The following is a 25,974-nucleotide window of genomic DNA, read 5'->3' on the forward strand; positions in this document are numbered from 1 at the left end:
TTTAAGAATTTCATAATATGATTGTTTTGATGTTTTCTATATTTTGGGTTTGAAGTATAACATTTCCTCTCTTGGTTTGCATTAGGGGGAATTTGTTTCCTGTCTCTTGTCACTATTACGACAAATGACAGACCGACATTACCAGCAACTTCTTGATAGATTCAACACAAAGGATGAGCTGAGAGTAAGTAACAGAGCTTCAGTTTTATGCCTTTAAATGTTCTCTCCTCTTCTTCTTCTGCCTCTGTTCAGGAACTCCCCTGTCTCAGTTAAGGGGTGTTTTGATGTTTAAATATAATCTGTTTCTCAGACACATTGATGACAACTAATAGCTACGTAAGCTTTTTTCGTTCATGTTTACTCAGGGGAATTCTTGTGGCTGTGGGTTGGATTTTGTTGTTTCTGTACTTAAAGCTGGTAGGAATGAGGAAAGGGAAAACTATAGAATTATGTTATAGCCTTTTCCTCATTCTCTAATCCCATCACAGAGAATAAACTAATCACAATCCAAGTAACAAATATGAAAAACTTCTATCCAGGGAGACAAAATTCTCTTGGATTTTTCCTATCTGCCACAGTTTAATTGATATGACACGGTGCAATGGCAGACTAGCAGCTTAAAGAAAACACATTCACACTAGTACCAGATTCAGAAAGAACAAACTTTTACGTGCAGCTCATGAAACTCTGTAGATCCCTGACACTGTCCACTAAAAGCTTTAAAATGCCAGTTCTCTCCACAACATCTTATTATTATCCTAACATCTTCCAGTACCCCGGCTGACTTCACTCATGTGGACAGGGAAATTAACATGTTCCTTATGTTTACATTATTTTAATATAAGCTATTATACTATTGGTAGTATGCCTGAGTCACTTCCATTTTTAATTTTGATAATTAAACTGCTGTTTCTAGTCTCATCAGACACAGTGGAAGTTTCTTAGGGGATAGTAGTTAGAGGGTAATATTCACCCCTTCTCCTTGTAGCACAAAGCCTGTGTAAACTGTGTGGCTGGGTGAGGACAGAACTTTATTATTATTGGCATCCTTTCATCCATGAGAGACCGTGGGAATTGCAGCCCTATGATGTAGATGATTTGCAACGTCTCATGTGACTGAATTGTCCAATCCAAGATATCCATGATCTTTCACAGTTATTGCAAATGTATGTATCTTGGTTGGGAGCTGCTGGCTTCCTATGGGCTCTTTTTTCTTCACGCTGTAGGATCCAGCTTCTGTCATGGACTTCGATCCCCTGATGTAGATGTGGATGGTGGCGTCACTTGTTATGATCACTTGCCAAGATTTCCCATTGGTCAGGATTAATTCCAAATTCCTTCATATCTAATTTGCATGTGTCTTTATAGCGAAGTTTGGGATGTCCCGTTGTTCTTGTTCCCTCTGATAGCTCCCTGTATAGCATGTCCTTGGGAATGCATCCGCCTTCCAACATACTCAGATGGCCCAGCCTGCACAGTCATCTTTGCTTGAGAAGAGCTGTCACACTTGGTAAATTTGCCCTTTGAAGAACCTCTACATTGGTGACTTTATCTTGCCATTTGGTGTTGAGCATGTGGCGTAAACAACATAGGTGGAAACTGTTTAATCTTTTCTCCTGATGAGCGTAAGTTATCCATATTTCCCCACTGTACATGAGAATGCTGAGAGAATACAAGTTTGGTACACTACCATTTTGGTCTTGATGGTAAGCTTTGAGTTGTTCCATGCTCTTTTAGTTAGTCTGCTAAAGGTGGTAGCAGCCTTTCCAATGCAAACAGTTAGTTCTTCATCCAGTGAGTTGGATGGTGGTCACTGTAGAACTAAATAGCTGAACTTTAGGAGTACTTGTAGCTGGTTTGCATTTAAGGTGACTGAAGGATTTTGTGGAATCTCCTGTCCTAATACAACCATTTTCTTAATGCTGATGGTGAGAGCAAATGCCAGACAAGCACCTGAAAGGCGGTCCATGAATTTCTTGTAGTAGATCTTCATCATGGGCTATGAGGGCACCATCATGAGTTAATAGAAGTTCCCTGATTAGTACCTTTTTAACTTTGGTCTTGGACTTACGTCATGACAGGTTAAAGAGTTTTTCATCCAATTTTGTGTGGAGATGCATTCCATCTTTCATGTTCTTAAACATACAGTTCAAAAGTACCGAGAAGAAGATTCCAAAGAGTGTAGGGGCAAGAACACATCCTTGCTTCACTCCGATTTTCATCTCAAAGCTGTCCAAAGTGGACCCATCAGACAAGAAGATTGCTCTCATGTTGTTGTGGAATGAATGTAACAGGGTTGGTGGGCATCCTATCTTTCCTAGTATTGCAAATCGACCTGCTCTGCTGACTGTGTCAAATGCTTTGGCTAGGTCCACAAAGACAATGTACAAAAGGCGTATGAGCAAATTCACTCAGTGTTTTTTGCCAACAACGTCCACGCAGGATAGATTGGGCCCTTCAGCTGTAGCTGCTAACCACTCTAGAAGTGGAGACCCGAAAGGAGGGCAGAGGGAAGATCTCCTCTGCACTGGCAACTCCTGCAGCATAGCTGGTTCCAAATGTATCAACTCCAGTCCTTCCTTTGGTCCAAACCAGTGAAATTGAGAGGGGGATGCTGATGCATGGGCAAAGCAGTACCTCCATGTCAACCACCCAGGCTATTGCAGCCACATCACATGGAGAGGATACTCCATTCTTTCTAGCACCATGGACACAACATGGAAGGTGGCAGTTATGGGTTATAAGCTCTCTCTTGTTTGGCATAGAGGAGAGTGTCACAGGTCACCTTCAACAGTGGGAAGAATCACTGCATTCCATTGGTCAGCCCCGCCCACCACAAAGCTGGGCAGCTCCCAGACAGTTGGGTGCTGACCCACCACAGTCTGTCTGCCTCATGGGGTGCGTGGGGCTAGACCAAAAGTTGAAAGGCTGACAGAAATCTTGCACCTGGCAAAAATAAAAAACCAAGAACTTTCTGGCTTGAAAGCTGGAATATCAGGGCCATGTGTCTGGGATTGACAGACAATGACAACCTACAATACACAAGCAGCATGTGGAAGTCAGCTTTGATAGACTGTGAGCTGTACAAGCTCAATGTTGACATTACAGCACTCCAGGAAACAAGACTTGCAGGTGCTAGTTCTGTCCAAGAGGCCAATTATACCTTCTTTTGGCAAGGTAAAAGCAGCGAAGAAAATCGTCTGCCGGGTGTCAGTTTTGCTGTGAGAAACAAGTGGTTAAAGCTCCTAAAAACACCCATTGGGAAGTCAGAGCGTATCATCTCACTTAAACTTCAGATGACCATCGGCTCTGTGAACATCATTAGTGCTTATGCACAAACACTCAAATCAAGCCCCGAGGAAAAGGATACATTTTACGACCCTTTGCATCAAGTCGTCAAAAGAATACCATCAACTGAAGACAGAATTTATGGGCAGAGTATGTGGCATCCCTGCACCCTTTCAGTGTTTGCCTAATCTCCAGCATCTTTTATTCCCCAAGAGATGAACCCTACTCCCATCAAAATCAATGCGAGCTTTGATACTGATTTCACTGAGAATATATTCAGAACACGAGTGGCATACCTGCATTTCTGAATTTGAAATATTCCCATACGTTTTTTTATACTTTCACTTGAATATGGCAAATGCAACACAAGAAGTTTATAACTCAAAGGAAAAAGCAAAGATAGGTATCCGTGTTTTGTGTTAATCTTCTCTCTTTCTCTCTCATTTGATATGTTAATCATTTTGTTTGACTTAGGTATGCTTTAGTCCAACACTCCTCTAAACTACATCATGCCACTTACCTCTGTATTCTTATGTTTGTTTTATTTTGAGCATCGAATTTTCATGATATACTGTTTGTAGTGTTTTAAAAAAAGACACCATCAACATGAAATCAAATTTTAAAAAGTAAAAGCCTGATGACATTTCTCTGCTATGTTGCTGTGTTAGCTGGGGTTATCTGAACTCAAAGCTATGGTAACTCTTCTCTAGTCACTAATCATCACTCTGCCAAAGAAAGGCAACCTGTAATTGTGTCAGAATTACCAGACCATAAGCTTAATTAGCCATCCCAGAAAAGTGATGTTGAAAGTCATATTGAACACATTGAAGCCACAAGCAGACAATATCATTGCTGAAGAACAGGCTGGCTTTTGTGCTGGAAGAAGTACCACAGAACAGATTTTCAACCTTTGTTTTATATGTGAGAAGTACTTACAACACCTGCAGGACATTTACCATGTCTTTGTTGACTTCAAGAAGGCGTTTGACAGAGTATGGCATGAAGCTCTCTGGACAACCATGAAGAAGTACAATGTTGGTCATAAGCTAATTCTCACCATTAAACAACTGTATGCCAAGGCCAGCAGTGCAGTTCTCATCAATGGCACAATAGGAAAATGGTTTCACACCACTGTTGGAGTCCAGCAAGGCTGCCTTCTTTCGCCTTTTGTTCAGCATCTACTTGGAGCGCATAATGACTGATGCCCTAGAAGATCACATATGCATAGTCAGCATTGGGGAGCGAACAATCTCAAATCTTCGGTTCGTTAATGACATTGATGGTCTGGCAGGCAGCGAAGATGAACTTGCCAACCTTATGAAACGATTGGATGAAACCTCCGCAAAATATGGCATGGAAATCAGTGCAGAGAAAACCAAGCTGATGACAAACAAATGTGATGGGTTCAGCTCACATATCACTATCAGTGGACAAGAGCTGGAGACAGTGAAACAGTTCAAGTATTTGGGGGCAATCATAACTGATGAAGGATCCAAGGCAGAAATTTGGGCCAGAACTGCACAAACAGCAGCAGTGGCAAAGCTAAAGCCAATTTGGAGGAATAAGAACATCTCCCTGGAATCCAAACTAAAACTGCTGCACGCATTGGTCATCTCCATTTTTCTGTATGCATGAGAGATATGGACCCTTACAGCAGAAATTGAATGGAAAATATAGGTAGTAGAGATCAGATGCTTTCATAAAATCCTGAACATCTCCAACTTCAACCACATCACTAATGAAGAGGTCCACAACATCATCACCCAATGCGCTGGGTCATATGAAGACCTCCTGATGACCTTGAAGAAGCACAAGCTGAAGTGGGAACAGCCATGTAACAAATGCAACACATCTGGCCTATCCAAGATCATCCTCCAAGGGACAATACAGGGGAAGAGAAGAAGAGGTAGACAGAAGAAGAGATGGATTGACAACATAAAAGAGTGGACAGGAATGGACTTCACAGAGACTCAAGCACTGACACACAATCGTTGGGGTGGAGACAGTTGGTTGATTGCTCTTCAATGATGGCTCCCCAATGACCAATGCGGTTATGGGAGTGATGATGATTGATGAACTATTCTCTATTTTCCAGATGGTGTCCAGAAATAAATCAGAGGGGGACACAGCACCTCTGTCTGATAAATGATTGGTGCACACAAGAGTACTTCCACCCCAAAATCCTTGTTTTTATTGAATACAAAGCACACATCTAAAATAGCAATAGTCTAGAGCACATCAAAATATAGTTACCCAAAATCTGAGGTGGTGTTGAGTGACAGCAGCAAGTTTCCAGTGGCCAGCCTTCCTCCTCGCTGCTAGAGAGATAAATTTCAGTGTCATCTTGCTCGTAGAAATCTAAGCTTCTCCGAGGCTTCTCTAAAGTGCACACGCTAACTAAACTCTTTATAGGTTTCTCCAAAGAAAGCACATAACTCAAAATAACTTGTAATAAGCTAACAATTTCCCTAACAGCAGCAAAGAACTCATAATTTTTACTTATCAGCAAAATAGCTCGCAAGAAATTTGCAAACACAGGCACCCAGACCAAGGTCAGCTATCCTTGTTAGTAACACTGCAGCTGTGCAGATGTCTTTGGCTGCCTAAGCAAGGTCAAATTCTTTCTTGCTACGTGGTGTCCTCACTTCCAGTTTATGGTGGGTAAGTGCACAAGATGGATGCGGGTTACGTAAAGTCCAGTTCTCTCATAACAGCTGGAGACTTATACAGTCACTCTGATGTATTTTGTGGAGAGTGGGTGGCTTGGCCAAGACATCAATGGTAGTAGACATCCGATGATCGCATTGTGGTACCAATTCATTGGCACCTTGGCCAGGTATTTGAGCAGTGTGCTCTTCTAAGGTAATTTGAAAACCTAGAGAGCTTGGGAGTTTATAAATGGCTTATGTAAACATATTCCAGACTTTATATTGCTCTCTCTGTGAATATTGCTTTGAGTATTCTGTCTTTTTAATTTGCTATTTGTGCTGAATGATTGGTCGCCTAAACTACAGATTTCCAAGGTGACCATATGAACACTTGCAGTAGGAACATTTGCATGAATACATTTGCACAATATTTATGACATTTTCTGTTTTCAAAAATGCTTGTGCAAACAAAAATTCACTTGTGAAAAGGGCACTAACGGTGTTGCTGGTACTATCAAAGTGGAATTTGGAATTTCATTTTTAATGGTAATTTTGTTTACAATATTCACCTAGCTCTACTAAAGACTCTCTGCAGAGTTCATTAATTACTACATAACACCCAAAATAATTTAAAGGAAACCATCAATTTAAAAGTAACATTTGTATCTAATCTTTTTTTATCTAATACAGCTACAAGTAATACCTCAGATTGTTGTAACTGAAAGAGATGTGTATATAGACAAATATTTCCTACGTTTCTTCGGTTTAGTTGGTGTACTTGACAGTGCTTTGAATATAGTTACTGTTTCATTTTAGTCAGTGCTCCAAGTTGTTTATGTGGTTCTTTCACCTTGCAACAGGGAAAAGGAAAAAAATATATTTTGAAAGGAAACGAGGCTGTAAAATGACAAGAAAGAAAATTACAAAGGATTCAAGGACAGAAATATAGCACTTGAAATTCCATTTAACTCAGTTTTTGAAATTGATGCCATTTCATTTGGCAGCATCACTTTCAAGTATATATAATTAAGATTATGTATGTCATTTTTTTTACCTTTCAGTATAATTTTATAGTAGCAGAGCTACTGCTTTCTTTCTCTTGGGGGGGCGGGGAGGGGGCAGGGAGGAGGGACACCAGTAAGTACAAACTAATCTTGTATAACTTTTAATGTATATATTTTATAATAATGCATAGGAGCAGGTTCAGAGCACTATTGTGAAAGGACATTCCCTGCCCCAAAGAGCTCAAATCTAATTTAAGATGAAGTGGAACAGTGGGAATTACAAAAACTAAAAAGGAGTGGGAAAGAGGAGGAGGAGGAGGAATAGGAAACAGCAATACGAGCACTAACAAAAGCAAGCTATGTGCACAGATCAGAAGTCTCTGCTGGCTATCTACCTAACCTTTATCAATTCATCGTATCAGAGGGATAGCCGTGTTAGTCTGGATCTGTAAAAAGCAACAAAGAGTCCTGTGGCACCTTATAGACTAACAAGTGTATTGGTGCATAAGCTTTCGTGGGTGAATACCCACTTCGTCAGACACATGTATTCACCCACAAAAGCTTATGCTCCAATACATTTGTTAGTCTATAAGGTGCCACGGGATTCTTTGTTCTTTTTATCAATTCATAGTTTACCGTGGACGAAGTGACAGAGTGGGTCTGCAGGAGAGATTTGAAGGAGGACAGGATAATAATTTTACAGACTACGGGTGAGATCTTCATCCTTGCCCTCTTACCTTACACAATAGGTAAGAGGGCTGGAGTGGTGTAAAGGGGTCTTAAAAGTCCCAATTGCAATCTGGGGAGGATTCTCCCCAGCACAGGCACTGTGGAAGACAGTTCTCAGACTGCCTTCCAAGTACCCCATCACAAGCCCAAGTGCAGAGGGCTGGACTGGGGGAAGGAGTGGCATGTCAATGATAGGGATGCAGGATATAGTATTGTGGCTTATAGATAGGGTGACCAGATGTCCCGATTTTATAGGGACAGTCCTGATTTTGGGGGCTTTTTCTTATATAGGCACCTATGATCCCCCATCCCCTGCTATCTGGCCACCTTACCTATAGGACAGCCATGCTTTAGCCCCTAGAGCAGCCCTGGGTTGGAAGGGTGCAAAAGTGGTTTAAAGCCAATTTACCCCCCTTAGCCTATAGGCTTTGAGTTCTGTGCTTCCCTAGTTTGGGGAGGTTTCTTCCATGTAAGAAGACTATATGGCTGAAAGTTCAAAAGCACTTGTGGAAGAAATCAACAAACAACCTTCACTATTGAAGCACAGTAGTACACATATTCCATTTGTTGGCACAAAAGAATATTGCTGCTGGAAGAAATAGCACAAAATGTCACGTTTGTGAAGTGGCTTGAATCTTGCAGTAAAATATGGAAGAGTTTATATACATTTCAGTTAGGATTATTAAAAGACTGTGTTTGGTTGCCTGAAGCATAGAAAAAGGAGAAAGTATTCCCATGCTGCCAATTAAAATCTGAGATATATGAGACATTAATTAGAACTATACTCCAACCAACCAAACGTTACTGCAGTTATACTGCCAGCTGAAATGCTTTTTAAATGTTAAAATCTGTTCCTGAATCATTATGATGTGTTCACTGGGGCTGGTACAGCTGTGTGAGACAATAGCTTATGGAAAAGCAAGTGTATTTGGAATTCCAGATTATGAAATTGATTTGCAGCGAGTAGTACCTGTTAGTAATGCCTCATGAGGATTTTGGAATATAGGGACCATGAAACAGAAATGAGCAATTCCATCATACAATTCTATCCTATGTCACCTGGAGGCATAATTCTGACAAAAAAATGTGCTATGGAATTTATTTTAAAGTGATTATAGAGTTAAACTGCTTGGCACTGAGTATTTGGGGAGGAGTAGTGCTGACATATGGATGGATTCTAGCAAACTAATGCCCCAGATAGTAAAACACCAATAATTGAACTGTAACTAAATTTATACATGTACATGTCCATTTGCTCACAAAACTGTAATGGATCCTTGGGTAAATGTGTTATCAAAATAAAAAAAACCTAAACAAAAACTAAAAACCAAACACTGTGTGATTTCTAAGAAATAAAATAAAATAAAATAAAAATTATCTATGGATTATTTACTCTCTTGAAGACATTACAGTCTATCAGCAAATATTACAAAAAGCTCAGTTTTGGAAAATGTTTCTCTCCTCCTTTTCCTCTCCCCTTGCTTCACCTTTCTCCCACTTATATAGAGCCAGAATAATTCATAGCTATATATATATATATATACATACACACACACATATATTTAAGGTGCCCCGTAATTAAGGTTGTTTGGACATTTGCAATTGTGCTTTACATATATATAAATCATAGCTGCAAATTTACAACCTTAATTACGCGCGCGCGTGTGTGTGTGTGTGTGTCTGTGTCTGTATAAAAAATACAAAATAATTGCATTTGTATAAAATCACAACTGCAAATTTCTATACAACTTTAATTACTGTATCGGGCACCTCAAATGCACGTTTTGTTTTCATATAATTCGTCACTGGGTTTATGAAACAGATTTGCAATATTCTTGTTTTTTCTGTTAAAATTACACAATTTAGAAAATAATTGTTCTGGTATAGTTTACCCAGATTGTAATCAAGGTATCTAAAAGTATAGTTGTTTTAAGACCCCTTGAAATCCAAGGCTTGTGTGACTTTTTTGTTTTGTTTTTGATTTGTTTGTTTTAGGGTGGGATTTTTGTTGTTAACTTAATCATATTTAGAGAGAAAAACTGCATTGAACAAATTTTGACCAGAAGCGGTGTGACAAACTAGGAAATATCTATATTATATTTTATGAATATTATGAGTGACTCTGTTTTCCATGCTGTATGACTGAATACAGAGAGCTGTATCAAAGAAGGCTGTAAAGAGGTTGTTACAGAAGCTGGCGGGAAAGTAAAACAGTGAAAGGGATAAATCAACCTCACATACACAGCTTCACAGGAATTAAGATACGAATGGCTGGGCCATCAATTGGTGGGAAAATTCACCTAGCTGGCTCAATCCATCTTTATTCTTCCCAAGGCTAAGCCTGGCATCAGGAAACCTAGCTCCTCAAAGACCCTAGAAAAGGGAGGGATTTTTTGGATGATCTGAGAGACTGGCTAGGATGTATCAGTGAAAAGGCTGCCAGTCTGACTGAGGGTATGTCTACACTACGAAATTAGGTCAATTTTATAGACGTCGATTTTTAGAAATCGCTTTTATACAGTTGATTGCATATGTCCCCACTAAACACATTAAGGCCTTGTCTACACTACGAGAGTAGTTCGATTTTACTTAAATCGAATTTTTGGAATCGATATTGCAAAGTCGAACGTGTGTGTCCACACTAAGGACAGTAATTCGACTTTGTGAGTCCACACTAACGGGGAAAGCGTCGACATTGGAAGCGGTGCACTGAGGGCAGCTATCCCACAGTTCCCGGAGTCCCCGCCGCCCATTGGAATTCTGGGTGGAGCCGCAAATGCCTTCTGGGTAAAAAAAAAAGGGGCCAGGGTGTTTTTGGGTAACTGTCGTCATCCGTCCATCACTCCCGCCCTCCCTCCCTCCCTGAAAGCGCCGGCGGGAAATCATTTCGCGCACTTTTCCAGTCATTGACAGCGCGGACGCCACAGCACTGTGAGCATGGAGCCCGCTGCAACCATCGCTGCAGTTGTGGCCGCTCTCAACGCCTCGCAGCTTATCATACAGGTTGCCCTGAGGCAGATGCAGAAAAGTCAGGCGAGGAGGCTACGTCAACGCGGTGATGGCCTGAAGTCTGAGAGTAGCACAGACCTCTCAGAAAGCAGGGGACCCAGCGCCGAGGACATCACGGTGGCAATGGGTCATGTTGATGCCGTGGAACGGCGATTCTGGGCACGGGAAACAAGCACTGAGTGGTGGGACCGCATAGTGCTGCAGGTCTGGGATGAATCACAGTGGCTGCGAAACTTCCGCATGCGGAAGGGAACTTTCCTTGAACTTTGTGAGTTGCTGTCCCCTGCCCTGAAGCGCAATGACACCCGGATGCGAGCAGCCCTGACTGTCCAGAAGCGAGTGGCCATAGCCCTCTGGAAGCTTGCAACGCCAGACAGCTACCGGTCAGTCGCGAATCAGTTTGGGGTGGGCAAATCTACCGTGGGGGTTGTTGTCATGCAAGTAGCCAAGGCAATCGTTGATGTACTGCTGCCAAAGGTAGTGACCCTGGGAAACTTGGAGGCGATCATAGATGGCTTCGCAGCGATGGGATTCCCAAACTGCGGTGGGGCCATAGATGGAACTCACATCCCTATCCTGGCACCGGAACACCAGGCCAGCCAGTACATTAACAGAAAGGGCTACTTTTCCATGGTGCTGCAAGCACTGGTGGACCACAGGGGACGTTTTACCAACATCTACGTGGGATGGCCGGGCAAGGTTCATGACGCTCGTGTTTTCAGGAACTCTGGTCTGTTTAGACGGCTGCAGCAAGGTATTTACTTCCCGGACCACAAAATAACTGTTGGGGATGTGGAGATGCCTATAGTCATCCTCGGGGACCCAGCCTACCCGCTAATGCCCTGGCTCATGAAGCCCTATACAGGTGCCCTGGACACTGAAAAAGAACTCTTCAACTACCGGCTGAGCAAGTGCAGAATGGTGGTGGAGTGTGCTTTTGGACGTCTCAAGGGGAGATGGAGAAGCTTGCTGACTCGCTGTGATCTCAGCGAAACCAATATCCCCATTGTTATAGCAGCTTGCTGTGTGCTCCACAATCTCTGTGAGAGCAAGGGGGAGACCTTTATGGCGGGGTGGGAGGTTGAGGAAAATAGCCTGGCTGCTGATTACTCACAGCCAGACAGCCGGGCGATTAGAAGAGACCAGCGGGAAGCGCTGTGCATCCGGGAGGCTTTGAAAGCAAAGTTCCTGAGTGAGCAGGGTAACCTGTGACTTTAAAGTTTGTGTACAGAGAAGCCGAACCTGCCCCCGTTTCTTTACCCAGTTCATGTTGACTATCCTATCCAGTTACATACCCCCTTCACCCCACTTCCAACACACGTTTCAAAATAAAAATAGTTATACTTTGTTAAAGCACACCGTTTTCTTTAATACTGTTTTCGCGGGAATTTTTTAAAACTGGGACGCAGACTGTGGTGCGGAGCGGGTGTAGTGTAGTCGCGCGAATGCAGCTTCTAAACTCAAGGACTGACAGGCTCCGCTGCGGTGGGATGGTTGTTTCAACGGAGCCTGTCACCCCTCCTGATAGGGACTGTGTGTATGGGGGGTCTATGTGACTTAGTGGCAGGGGGAGGACGGTTACAGATCCCCTGCTGTGTGGCTCTGTGATCCTGCCTAAGGACCGCCGCTTAAGATCTCTAACTGCCCTCCCCTGCCACAAAGTCACAGAGCAACCCACCCCCCACCACATAACATGAAAACAACCTCCCAGACTAACCAGGGTAAGTAGTCACTGCATCACTGCACTATGTATGTGCCCTGCTGCTGTGCCTGCCCCCGACTATGTACCCTGCCAAAGGTGACTGTCCTGTCCAATTACCAACCCCCTTTCCCCCCCTCCTCCAAAAGAACATGATGGAAACAGTAGTTAACAGAAACATATTTTTTATTATCAACTACACATGGAACTGGGAAGTGAAACTTGGACGGGGGCTTGTGTCAGGCGGGAAGGAAAGAACTTGTCAAACTTTGGGGAATGAGAGCCTTCTGCTGCTCGAGCTCTCTGCAGGGGTGGAGTGAGAGTTAGCAGGGACTCTGCCGCCTCTCCTTCTGTGCACTTTGGGTGAGGGGAGTATGGGACTTGGTGGCGGGGGAGGGCGGTTAGAGATGGACTGCAGCGGGGCTCTGTCCTCCTGCCTCCGTTCCTGCAGAACATCCACAAGGCGCCGGAGCGTGTCCGTTTGCTCCCTCAGTAGTCCAAGCAGGGTTTGAGTCGCCTGCTGGTCTTCCTGACGCCACCTCTCCTCCCGATCCATGTTGGCTTGGTGCATTCGGGTCAAGTTCTCCCGCCACTGGGTCTGCTGTGCTGCCTGGGCTCTGGAGCAGGCTATAAGCTCTGAGAACATGTCCTCCCGTGTCCTCTTCTTCTTACGCCTAATCCTCCCTAGCCTCTGGGAGTGTGATGACAGGCTAGGTTGTGAGACAGTCGCAGATGGGGCTGTGGGAATGGGAAAAAGGGAGTGAATTCCTCAGAAAGATAAATGTAGTTGTGAACAAAGAACATAGTCTTTCTCTGTGAACAGGACCATGCACAGCACCTATCACATGCGCACTCAGCACAAGGTCGAATTCTCGGCCTTCGCATTCAGTGTCTGGGGTTTTGCAGAGCACATTTGAGAACCGTGTCAGGACAACGGAATTTCTCTTGCACGCAGACATGGTAAGCCGTAGATTCGTGGCAGCTTAAAACTTTAATATTAGCAATGGCCTCATTTCACATTGAAATCAATGTCGGTCCCTGCTGCCAGCAATCCAGCAAGCAGGAAGTCTGCTCCTGTCCCACACCCTCGCGGCTGTCCCCGGGAACGATCCCTTTCGGCTGCCCCTCTCCCGCCTCCACCGCGTGGCTGCAAACCAGCGGTTACAGTTCTGTAAAGGAACGGTAAAGCAGTCCCAACACTAACATTCCCCTACCTCATTCAAAGCAGGTCATCATGAGCGACATCACCCTCATGAGGATCTCTGAGAGCGACAGACAGAGAATGCTCCGGGAAAGCCTCCAAAGACCAGGGCCGTATGCTGCCATGCTGTGCCAAGCAATGATTCCGGAGTACTTGCTAGTCTCGTGGCGCGGCAACGTGTCCTACTACGGAGGACCCAATAAGGCCGCTCTCCCCAAGAACCTAATGCAGCGGATTTCAAATTACCTGCAGGAGAGCTTCCTTGAGATGTCCCAGGAGGATTTCTGCTCCATCCCCGGACATATAGACCGCATGTTACTGTAGCTGCAGTAGCAGGGACTAAACAGTAGAGCGGCTTGGGCAGGACAATCATGCAAAACCGGACATTGCTAGATTTTTTTTCAATAGTTGCACTGCCCATGACTGAACCGTAAAGTTAATCAAACTAATCATGAGAAACCCATTTTTTAAATTGTTAATATTCATGTTCTGTTACAAATAAATGTTTAGATGTTTACAACACTTACTGGATGATCCTTCACCAGATTCTGTGTCCAGGGTAACGGCTGGGGAGGGTTGGTAGGGGATCTCTGTAAGGGTGATGAAGAGATCCTGGCTGTCGGGGAAATCAGCGTTGTGAGCGCTGTCGACTGCCTCGTCCTCCTCATCTCCTTCCTCATCTTCCCCGTCCGCTAACATGTCCGAGGATCCGGCCGTGGACACTATCCCATCCTCAGAGTCCACAGTCAGTGGTGGGGTAGTGGTGGCGGCCGCACCGAGGATGGAATGCAGTGCCTCGTAGAAACGGGATGTCTGGGGATGGGATCCGGAGCGTCCGTTTGCCTCTTTGGTCTTCTGGTAGCCTTGCCTCAGCTCCTTGATTTTCACGCGGCACTGCGTTACATCCCGGCTGTATCCTCTCTCTGCCATGTCTTTAGAGATCTTCTCATAGATCTTTGCATTCCGTCTTTTGGATCGCAGCTCGGAAAGCACGGACTCATCGCCCCACACAGCGATGAGATCCAAGACTTCCCGATCAGTCCATGCTGGGGCCCTCTTTCTATTCTGAGATTGCACTGCCATCAGTGCTGGAGAGCTCTGCATCGTTGCCAGTGCTGCTGAGCTCGCCACGATGTCCAGACAGGAAATGAGATTCAAACTGGCCAGACAGGAAAAGGAATTCAAATTCAAATTTTCCCGGGGCTTTTCCTGTGTGGCAGTTCAGAACATCCGAGCTCTTACTGCTGTCCAGAGCGTCAACAGAGTGGTGCACTGTGGGATAGCTCCTGGAGCTATTAGCGTCGATTTCCATCCACACCTAGCCTAATTCGACATGGCCATGTCGAATTTAGCGCTACTCCCCTCGTCGGGGAGGAGTACAGAAGTCGAATTAAAGAGACCTCTATGTCGAACTAAATACCTTCGCGGTGTGGACGGGTGCAGGGTTAATTCGATGTAACGGCGCTAACTTCGACATAAACGCCTAGTGTAGACCAGGCCTAAGTCAGAGGAGTGTGGCTAGCATCGACTTACGGAACGGTGCACTGTGGGGAGCTATCCCACAGTTCCCGCAGTCTCCGCCGCCCATTGGAATTCTGAGTTAAGCTCCCAATGCCTGATGGGGCAAAACCATTGTCGCGGATGGTTTGGGTTACATGTCGTCAGTCGCCCCTCCCTCCGTGAAAGCAATGGTAGATAATCGTTTCACACCTTTTTTTCGTGAAGATGCCGTACCACGGCAAGCATGAAGCCTGCTAAGCTCAGCTCACCATCACCGCTGCTGTTGTGTCCTGGGTGCTGCTGTCAGCAGACGGTGCAGTAGGACTGCTAACCGTCGTCATGCACCATTCTCCTGGTGCTATGAATCCACCTCGCAGGTCCTCTCGTCGTTCTGTGTAAATATCTATTCTTGTGGCATCCGTCATCATCCATGCTTCCGCTGCAACTCTGCTCTCCTGCAGTCGCCATACCACAGCAAGCATGGAGCCCACTCAGCTCACTGCTGCTGCTGTGAGCATTGTAAACAACTCGCGCATTATCCTGCAGTATGTGCAGAACCTGCAAAAGCAGGCAAGGAGGCAACGACAGCGCGATCATGATAGTGATGAGGACATGGACACAGACTTCTCTCAAAGCACGGGCCCTAGAAATTTAGACATCATGGTGGTAATGGGGCAGGTTCCTGCCGAGGAACGCTGATTCTGGGCCCGGGAAACAAGCACAGACTGGTGGGACCGCATAGTGTTGCAGGTCTGGGATGATTCCCAGTGGCTGCAAAACTTTTGCATGCGTAAGGGCACTTTCATGGAACTTTGTGACTTGCTTTCCCCTGCCCTGAAGCGCAAGAATACTAAGATGAGAGCAGTCCTCACAGTTGAGAAACAAGTGGCAATAGCCCTGTGGAAGCTTGCTACGCCAGATTGCTACCGGTCAGTTGGGAATCAATTTGGAGTGGGTAAATCTACTGTGGGGGCTGTGATCCAAGTAGCCAACGCAATCACTGAGCTGCTGCTATCAAGGGCAGTGACTCTGGGAAATGTGCAGGTCATAGCGGATGGCTTTGCTGCAATGGGGTTCCCTAACTGTGGTAGGACAATAGACGGAACGCATATCCCTATCTTGGGACTGGACTACCTTGGCAGCCAGGACGTAAACCGCAAGGGGTACTTTTCAATGGTGCTGCAAGCACTGGTGGATCACAAGGGACGTTTCACCGACATCAGTGTGGAATGGCTGGGAAGGGTGCATGACACTCACATCTTCAGGAATTCTGGTCTGTTTGAACAGCTGCAGGAAGCTGTTCCCAGACCAGAAAATTACTGTTGGGGATGTTGAAATGCCTATAGTTATCCTTGGGGACCCATCCTACCCCTTAATGCCATGGCTCATGAAGCTATACACAGGCACCCTGGACAGTAGTCAGGAACTGTTCAACTATAGGTAGAGCTAGTGCAGAATGGTGGTAGAATGTGCATTTGGACATATAAAAGCTCGCTGGTGCAGTTTACTGACTAGGTTAAACCTCAGCAAAACCAATATTCCCATTGTTATTGCTGCTTGCTGTGTGCTCAACAATATCAGTGACAGTAAGGGGGAGACATTTATGGCGGGGTGTGAGGTTGAGGCAAATCGCCTGGCAGCCGATTACGCGCAGCCAGACACCAGAGCAATTAGAAGAGCACAGCTGGGAGCCCTGTGCATCGGAGAAGCTTTGAAAACCAGTTTCATGACTGGCCAGGCTACGGTGTGACAGCTCTGTTTCTCCTTGATGAAAACCCGCCCCCTTGGTTGACTCTACTTCCCTGTAAGCCAACCAATCTCCCCACGTCAGTCACCACTTTCAGAGGCAATAAAGTCATTATTGTTTCAAAATCAAGCATTCATTATTAATTCATCACACAAATAGGGGGAAAACTTGCAAGGTAGCCCGGGAGGGGTGGGTGAGGAGGGAAGCACCAGGTAGGGTGGTGGATGAGGGGAGGAGGGAAGGACAAGGCCGCACTACAGTTCAAAACTTATTGAATGAGAGCTTTCTGTTGCTTGGGCAATCCTCTGGGGTGGTGTGGCTGGGTGCCCATCAGGGCCGGCTCCAGGGTTTTGGCTGCCCCAAGCAACCAAAAAAAAAAAAAAAAAAAAGCTGTGATTGTGATCTTCGGCAGCAATTCGGCGGAAGGTCCTTCGTTCGGAGCGGGAGTGAGGGACCGTCCGCTGAATTGCCGCCGAATAGCTGGACCTGCCGCCCCTCTCCGGAGTGGCCGCCCCAAGCACCTGCTTGCCAAGCTGGTGCCTGGAGCCGGCCCTGATGCCTATAGCCTCCTCTCCTCCCCCAGCGTTCTTGGGCATCTGGGTGAGGAGGATACGGAATTTGGGGAGGAGGGCAGGTGGTTATACAGGGGCTGCAGCGGCGGTCTGTGCTCCTGCTCCCTTTCCTGCAGCTCCACCAGACGCCTGAGCATGTCAGTTTGCTCCCCCATTAGCCTCAGCATTGCATTCTGCCTCCTCTCATCGTGCTCCTCCCTCCTCTCATCGCGTTCATTTAACGCTTTCCTAGACTCTGCCTTGTTTGCCTCCACACATTCTGCTGAGCTCTTTCAGTGTGCATGAGCTCTGAGAACATGTCGTCGCGAATGCGTTTTTTCGCCTTCTATTCTGCGCTAGCCTCTAGGATGGAGATGATAGGGGGAGTGTAGAAACATTTGCAGCTGTGGGAGGGAAAAAAAGGGAGAGTAGTATTTAAAATTTCTCATTTTAGAGAACAAAGGGAAAACTATTTCACACTGAACCAGGCGATTCACATTACATAGCACATGTGCTTTTGGTACAAGGTCGCATTTTGCCTTTTATGTTGAGTGCCTGCCGGTTTGGTGTGAGACATCACATACGCTCGGCTGGGCAACAGAATTCAGCTTGCAGGCAGCCATGGTAAGGCACAGGGTTTCGGCTTCTTCAACCTTCATAACATGTGGGAATGGTTTCAAACAGCAGCGCCCTCCTTTCCCATACCAAGCAAAGCCCGTTGGGTTGGCCATTTAAAAGGAGGGCCTGCGGTATTAGGATGAAGGTGCAGCACAACCCAACACCCCCACCCCAGTTCTCTGGAATGATCGCTTCACCACCATCCCCCACCGTGTGGCTAGTATCAGGGAAGATCCCTGTGAGCCAAACACGAACAGCTCAGCATGAACAGGCCTCCCGCTACCTCATGGCTAACAGCGGGGATGACTTCTTTTCAGCCAAAGGCAAACAGCCTAGCAGGAACGGGCACCTCTGAATGTTCCCTTAAACAAATTTCACATATTTTAACCAGGTGACCAAGAATGATATCACTCTCCTGAGGCTAACACAGAGAGATAAAGAACGGATGTTGCTTGAATGCCACCAAAGCCCGGGCCCATTCGCTGCAATGCTTTGTTCTGCAATGATTCCAGACTACTTGCTATTGGCTTGTGGCCTACCATGGAGGACAGAATAAGGCTGCCCTCCCCAGAAATCTTCTGCAAAGGCTTTTAGAGTACCTCCAGGAGAGGTTCCACTCCACCCCCGGCCATGTTAACAGACTTTTCCAGTAGCTATACTGGCCGCGAATATATCCCAAGTCTTCAGGGCAAATTAATCATTAAACATGCTTGCTTTTAAACCCTGTATTATATTTACAAAGGTACACTCACCAGAGATGCCTTCTCTGGCTTCATGGTCCGGGAGCCCGCCTTGGGAGGGTTGGGAGGGTATTGGCTACACGGTACTGAACAGTTCCTGGCTGCTGGGGAGAAGCGAGGTCGATTTTAGCGCTAAACCCCTCACCATGGAGGAGTACAGAAATCGATTTTAAGAGCCCTTTAAGTCTACAAAACAGGCTTGGTCTTGTGACGGGTGCAGGGTTAAATTGACCTAACGCTACTAAATTCGACCTAAACTCAGCCCTAGTGTAGACCAGGGCTGAGATACAAACAGAGGGAAAAGGCTGCAAGCAGTGCAGGCTGTTTCTCCCAATTCAGAGATGAGGAATAAGCCAGACCCCTCTAATCTCTGTCTATGCAGAGGGGCTAAGCTTAGGGAGGAGAATATGCATGCAGGTCTCTGTCATTGTAAATATAGTTCCCTCAGCATTGTGTGTCTTTTGGGCAAAATAAATCAGGTTTTGTTCTGAAGAAGCCATTTCTGTCTCACTGCAAACATATGATATCACAAAATCCCATAGAGAAACCCTTGCAGGACCCATCCCCAGTTGGACTTGCTGAATTAGATATGATTAGTATCAAGAGGCTATAACCAGTGTCCTACTCTGAGAGTGGATAAATGCAGAGAGCTAAAAGCCCAAGGTCTGACCTCTTTGAGGGGTGCATTCAGAGAGACCCAAGAAGGGGCAGCAATGCAGCTAGCCTGGCATCCATGACAAATGATGCCCTCCCTACTATAAACACAGAGATTGTTTTCAGCATGCTGCTGTGGGGGAAAAAGTCTGGTCCATGTAATCTGCTTCCAGCTTGTTGTGCACTGGCATCTTGAAAGTCATCCTTAGCTGCTCTACTCCCCTTTACAGTGCTTCTTTCAGGAACCATCTCAGCATCAGGCAATGTCCATCACTTACAATTCAGTAAATATTGGGTTTGAAGGATACATCTGGACATTCAGAACTATTGGCTACCCTCAGTTTGTATCTGCATCTAATCTATGTAGGGAGCTAATTCAATACAGTTGAGATAGGCTTGTTTCAAGGTCATGTGCTGCATTGATTCTGTTCAGCTAATAATATCCCTCGCATCACATTTTTCATGATGTGATGCTCACTTTGCTTACTAGAAAAATACGGAGAATGTTAAATGAAATAAGAATGGTCTATTGGAAGTAATGCCTGTCCAGGAATTTTTTATTTATAAAGATTTGAAAGACTCTCTACAGTGGCTGTTTAATTTTGTCATTTCACTTATCTCACTGATTTAAATTATTTGAGATTACTCAGCTCAGAAATGGTGCTTTGTATCCTCAAAGCAGTTTACAAACATTACAACATTAGCTATTTTTACAAATAAGAAGAATGAGGCAGAGAGGATAATTGACCTGCCTAAATCAAGATAGCTGGGGTTAAAAGTCTCTGGCCTAGTCATCACTATTGCCCAGTCCTATAAGTGTGTCCCCTCTGTTTCTGACCTCCTGTTGCATACAGTGGAGATTTGCTTATACATTTTAGGAGTGATGAAAAATGGACATGATCACGGAGGCATTAAGATCTCTGTAATACTCAGGAAATGTTGCTTTGGCTTGCAAAGTGCTCTTGGGAGCACCTCAGTGGAAATGTATATGTGGGAAACTTGGAGTATCTTTGAGATTTCTCCCTTCAGTATGTCATTGTCACTCAAATAACACATTAAATCATTTTCCCTACTTGTAGGGAAAGTGAGTTAATAATTTATTGACGTTTCCTTGGGAAGCAAATAAAAAAGTGTGGAAAAACAGTACTCCTGGAAACAACTGTCACAATGTTTGTGGTTCTGCTCTTTTCTGTAATTGCTTTTATCGTGGTTATGAAAATATTTTTGGAGTTCATTTTTCCTTTATTTTAAACAAAAAAAAAAAAATAGTGAGGTTTCCTCTCTTTCTTCCCTAGGATTTCCTGCTGCAAATTTTTACTGTGTTTCGAATACTCATACGACCTGAGATGTTTCCAAAAGACTGGACTGTGATGCGTTTGGTTGCTAACAAGTAAGACATTTTTAAATACAGTATAATTAATATTTGAGAGGAGTGAATATACTTGTGTGCTATATATAATAAATATGCAAAATTTCCTTTAAATCTTTCCATTTACAATATTCGATGGACACAAAATATTTTTTATAATTCTCCTGATCCTTTCAGTTAGTTAATTGTTACATGACCTAACTGGTATCCTTTATACTGCTGATGATTAATTTTAATCAACTCTTTACAACCTGGAGCCCACTTCAATATGTTTATAGAAAGGCAATTGTTAATAATTACTATCTCTCTTTTCCAAGTTGCAAATGGCAAATTATTACAGAACTTCATCTAAATAACTGTTTATTAAAATAATAAGTTGGTAATGATTCAGATCTGCTTGTTCCCAAAAGGAAATCAAACTGTTGCAAGAACATTTAAAAAAAAATAGGGCTTGTGAAAAGTGCCCAAATTGATCTTCTCTATTCACAAAACAGGTAGAGGTGCAGCAGTCGTAGTGCAGGCTTCCATCCACTGCCCTGCCAATGTGCCTCAATGACTGTAATGAAGCCACCTCTTTGCTTATTCAGTTCTTGTGCCTAAGAGACTGCCAACAGTATGCCAGTTTTTCTGATGTGAATACTGATCACTGGCAGCTGGACCGAAACCACCAAACTAATTTCACCAAGATCACTAAACAGCTAAACGTTTTGTTTATAATCCCAAGGGTGACACCTGACAGGAATTAAGCCATTATCATTATTGTTATTGTTACTTATTTTTATTGTGGCAGTGTAGGCTCCAATGATGCTGTACAAACTCATTGTAACAGTCCCTGCCTGTTATGGCTCAATTCAGCAATACATGGTGTCCCATGACTGTGTGTCTGTGTGTGAGCATTTGTCAAGCTTCCTTGTGATTTAGGAGGCAAACATTTTCCCTCACTTATTTTTCTCACCTGATTTAATTCTCCTCATCTTGCTGAGTTTAAATTTCAGTGAGAAATGCTAATAATCAAGGAATGGATGTGATCATTTATTTCTTCGTGAGGTATAAGAAAGATGAGGCTGAGAGAAAGAACATATGGCTGAGTAATCATGCTGAGGAAATAAATCGAGAAACGTGAAAGAGAAAAACACAAGAACCTTCAAAATGAGAATGTAGTATAAGAAAGTGTTACATATTTCAGAAACAGCTGGGTTGTCAGATGGCTTGGCAACAGCTGACATGTAGAAGACTGAGATTTAAGAGTGACCTTGACATTCATTCCCCAGATTGACGATGATCAGATCGGCTAAAGGTGAAGTCTTTGAGCTCTGCGGGGAGGCTCTTGGCCCCACCATTATCCTAGTTAGCATCAAGCATTGCTGTTACTGAATTCACATCATGCCATTGATGACTGCCTAGGTGGGAACCATGTGCCCAACTCCATCACCAAACAAGATAGATACTGGAATGATGATAATAGCTTATGCTGGGAATTGATTCCATGAGAGATATTAAGGGAGATAAAAATTCACTTTGATGCTATATCATATGGCGATTTGTGAAGAGAAAAATATTCCTGAAGAAAGGGGTTTCTGGATCGTGGCCTCTCCACCATTCTGATGATAATGACCTGCACCTCTCTTACTGTAAATACCAGAGGCAGCTCTGGCTTGTCTGCAAAACTGGGGGGTGGGGGATGTTGGCCAGGCCCTTTACACTGTTGTGCCTCTGACAGGGCAGTCAAAGTGGAGATTCATCATTCCAACCCTATTCATTGCAATCCTATCTTTTATACCTGCTTTTGAGGGCAGCAGTGAGCCCCCACTCTCTGCTCTGCCTTAGGAAACCAACACATCTGGGGCTTTTTAACCTAATTGGAACCACCTGCTGAACTCCTCTCCATTTATTAGTCATTCGGAGCAGGGCCCCAGGGAAAGCCCACACCTAAGAACTTCTCTTCCTGCAAGGAGCCACAGAAGAGTAGCTGAGCCACAATTGTTTACAACCAGAGCACCTTCCTGAGTCAGGGGAAGGGACTGAGGGTTGGGTGACATTCTAAGGCTCTAACATCCCCACACAGCAGATGAGATCACTACAGAGATGCCTCTGGAGTTGTGGGGCAATCCTTTTTAGCTCCTGTGGTTCAGCAAACCCAGCTGTTCTCGCTGATCTAGGACTCTTCCTGAACTCATGATTCCAATTCACCTCTAATGGGAAGAACTAAAAGATGCTAGCCCAGGTTCTTATGAGCATAATTGTTGAGAAATCTGGCATCTTTTCTGATATCCTTCTTTCCAGAAGGAAAATCTGGGTTCTCTAAGGGATGTTCCCTTGTACTTCACCAATTATATATTGGATGGGGAGTGGTACCAAGTGGCTAAGACACAAAAGGAAACATCAGACAAGAAAAGAGGCTGGTTCTCCATTAATGACAGCCATCTCCACTATAAGCAAAAGTAAACCAAAAGGCCAAAAAAACAAACCACCATCCCCCCAATCCACCAGAATAAAGCTCAAAAGCACTCCAGAGCCTAATTTTTCTTCCATAAACTGTGGTTCCTCCCCTGAAGAAGGGAAACTCTTTGTTTTGGATCCTGATAACCCGAAACTGGAAAAGTAGGAGAGAGGTTGTGGTGCTTCCCAGGGGAATCCAGGGTTGTGAGTTTCCTTACTATCACCTGCCCTTAGCGTGAGGAACACTGCCATGGGTCAGATCCCCAACTCCACTTGCCATGGGCAACCTAACCACTCCACAGTAGGCTACAGCCCACACTGTCACACTACAAGTTAGCGATTGGCACACTCTCACCCTCAAGCCCTCTGAGTGTCTCTCTGGAGCATCCAGCCTCTGGTCCACTGGACATTTGCAGAATTCTCAGATCTGAAAGAAATACCCCAGCTTACTAATTCCACTTCAGATACCACTTCCCTCAACAAACACAGCACTTCGATAGGTTCAGAGTGAAATCGAGTATAAATTTACTTAACTAAGCAAAGAGACTGGTGTAGTACCAAGTAGAAGTATTGGAATGAAATGGTTACATATGAAATAAAATCATAACATTCATTCGGGATCCTAGGCTTAGTTAACTGGATACTCTCATGTCGTATAAAGTAACGCTCACAAAAAATCTTTGTACCACTTTGCAGTTAGGTTGGCTGTGATCCCCGTTTCATGAGGCATGTACACAGTCAGTTTGTCTCCCAGATGAAGGACTCTGTATGTTTCTTTGTCCCCCAAGATATACCAATCCAGTCCTTTGTCTTTATTCGTATACAGGACACTCCTGTGCTGTATTGTTTATTCCTGTAGATTTTCTCTCTTGTAGATTTTGCAATCTTTTATATAGGCTCTGGCTAATGTGCACATAGGATACATTGTGCGGCATACATTGTGCGCCTGGACAGGGAGATAGGTGAAAGGAACATGTCTGAGACATGTTACCTCCTAGTGATCTGCCTTAACTTCAAGACCTTAACAACAGAATTTTAGTAGAGATAGATAGCTCCTTACATATTATATGTAAGTACATTCTACAATGGTTATGATGGGCTACAATGGTTATGATGGTTACAGTGGGCTACTAGCTCTTGCTAGGAACCTTACATGCCACCTTACATTCATGTATCCGACTTAGGGGATACATGTAAAACCCTGTGCATGCCCTGTGCGAGTTGGCACCAAGGGGTGCTTGAATCACGAGAGGTTCTTTCCCCAGACATGTTTGAAGCAGTAGAGAGGAAGTTGGTGGCCGCCGTCACAAGACAACCTGCTCATTTTCTTTTTCTGGCTAACTCCAAGGGCAGATCTTACCTGTCCAAAACTAAATAGAATTTGCCATCTCTTTTAAGTCCTCCTCCTTCAGAGAGACTTTATGGAGTCTTGGAAACAGAGGGAAAGACCTTAAGCAACAAGCCCTGAAACTCTACATGGTTCTGGAGGACAAAGATTCTGTTTTCCTTCTCCAGGAAGGGTTCAACAAGATTCACTCATCTCTTGCTCCAGACGCTTATTGTGACTCTGAGTGTCATTTTATCCAGCTTTAGCTTGTAGATCTTCTGGTCTCATTATTCCATGGGGGGTGAGAACTTCAGAGTTTCCTCTTAGGGCATGTTTACATTTGGGAAGTGTGATTGCAGCACTTATGGGCACGCCTGAGTTACCTTTGATCAAGTCATGTCGCTAAAATTAGCAGTGCAGCTGTGGTAGCATAGGCAGTGGTATAGGCTAGCTGCTGGAGAATGTACTCAAGGTCCCTGGTGGGATTATACTCAGCCACAATGGCATGAGCTAGCCCTTTTTAGCAAGTATCTCGATTGGGTATATCTAAGTGTGCTGCAGACCCACTTCTCTGTTGCAGTGCAGACATACCCGTAAAGGACCTGAAACCATTCCAAACAGAAGCAAAGGAGAGTGAAGTTACCCTCCAGAGTGATTCAGTCCCTCGGTTTGTGGTGATCGTAAGACCAAGTGAAGGGAGAATCAGCCACAACCAGACCCCAAATTCTAACAATGGATAGCAATTCATCAGGTTAGGGAATACATCCAGGACAGCACAATACATAAGGAATGTGGTCAAGGTCAGAAAAGCTCCAGACTATCAACTTCCTAGAGGTGAGCAGTTGGGACTTAAGATCACTTGAGGAAGGGGCACTTCCTAGTTCAATAGGCCCTCCCTCAGCTATGTATGCTTGTGGTAGGAGGGGGGAAGGTAAAGGAGGAGGTAAAAGCAACAGCTCCCAGGGAAGATGTAGGCTAGACTCCCTCAGCAGCAGTCAGATCACCAAAAGCACTGGGCAAAAAAGCCTCCCCCTGCCCCCCCAGCGGGGAGCGTGCCGAGCCCGGCCGCGGGCCCGCACTCCCCAGCCAGCCGGAGCGCCGGGGGAGGGTGGCCCTGCTCTTCCTGGCCGACCGGAGTGCCGGGGAGAGGGCGGTGAGCCCGGCCACGGCCCCGCTCTCCCTGGCCGGCCGGAGTGCCAGGGGAGGGCAGCGAGTCCGCCGCGGCTCCGCTCTCCCCGGGTGAGCGCCGCCCCCCTCCAGGTGCCGCCCCAAGCACATGCTTGGAGGGCTGCTGTCTGGAGCCGGCCCTGTCTCACCCTCCTGTCCCCAGAGTCAAGTCTGAATTGTATCTAGTATTTTTAGGAAGAGGTGTGCAACCACATTGTCTGAGACTGGGGGAGAAGTGTACACATAGCGAAGCTATAGCACATTACAAATATCTGTCTTTGACT

General features: G+C 45.0%; 1 protein-coding gene across 1 annotated transcript in view; it reads left to right on the top strand.

Annotated features, from left to right (window-relative positions):
- DOCK4 (dedicator of cytokinesis 4) overlaps positions 1-25,974 on the top strand; it is a gene marked incomplete in the record, with an annotated part of 410,929 nt that overhangs the window by 300,709 nt on the left and 84,246 nt on the right. Inside the window, 2 exon segments of the mRNA XM_034758276.1 lie at positions 86-184; positions 20,684-20,778. Of these exon segments, the coding sequence (XP_034614167.1) occupies positions 86-184; positions 20,684-20,778 (194 nt within the window).

The sequence above is a fragment of the Trachemys scripta genome, chromosome 1 (genome assembly GCF_013100865.1).
Source record: "Trachemys scripta elegans isolate TJP31775 chromosome 1, CAS_Tse_1.0, whole genome shotgun sequence".
NCBI classification, from domain to species: domain Eukaryota; kingdom Metazoa; phylum Chordata; order Testudines; family Emydidae; genus Trachemys; species Trachemys scripta.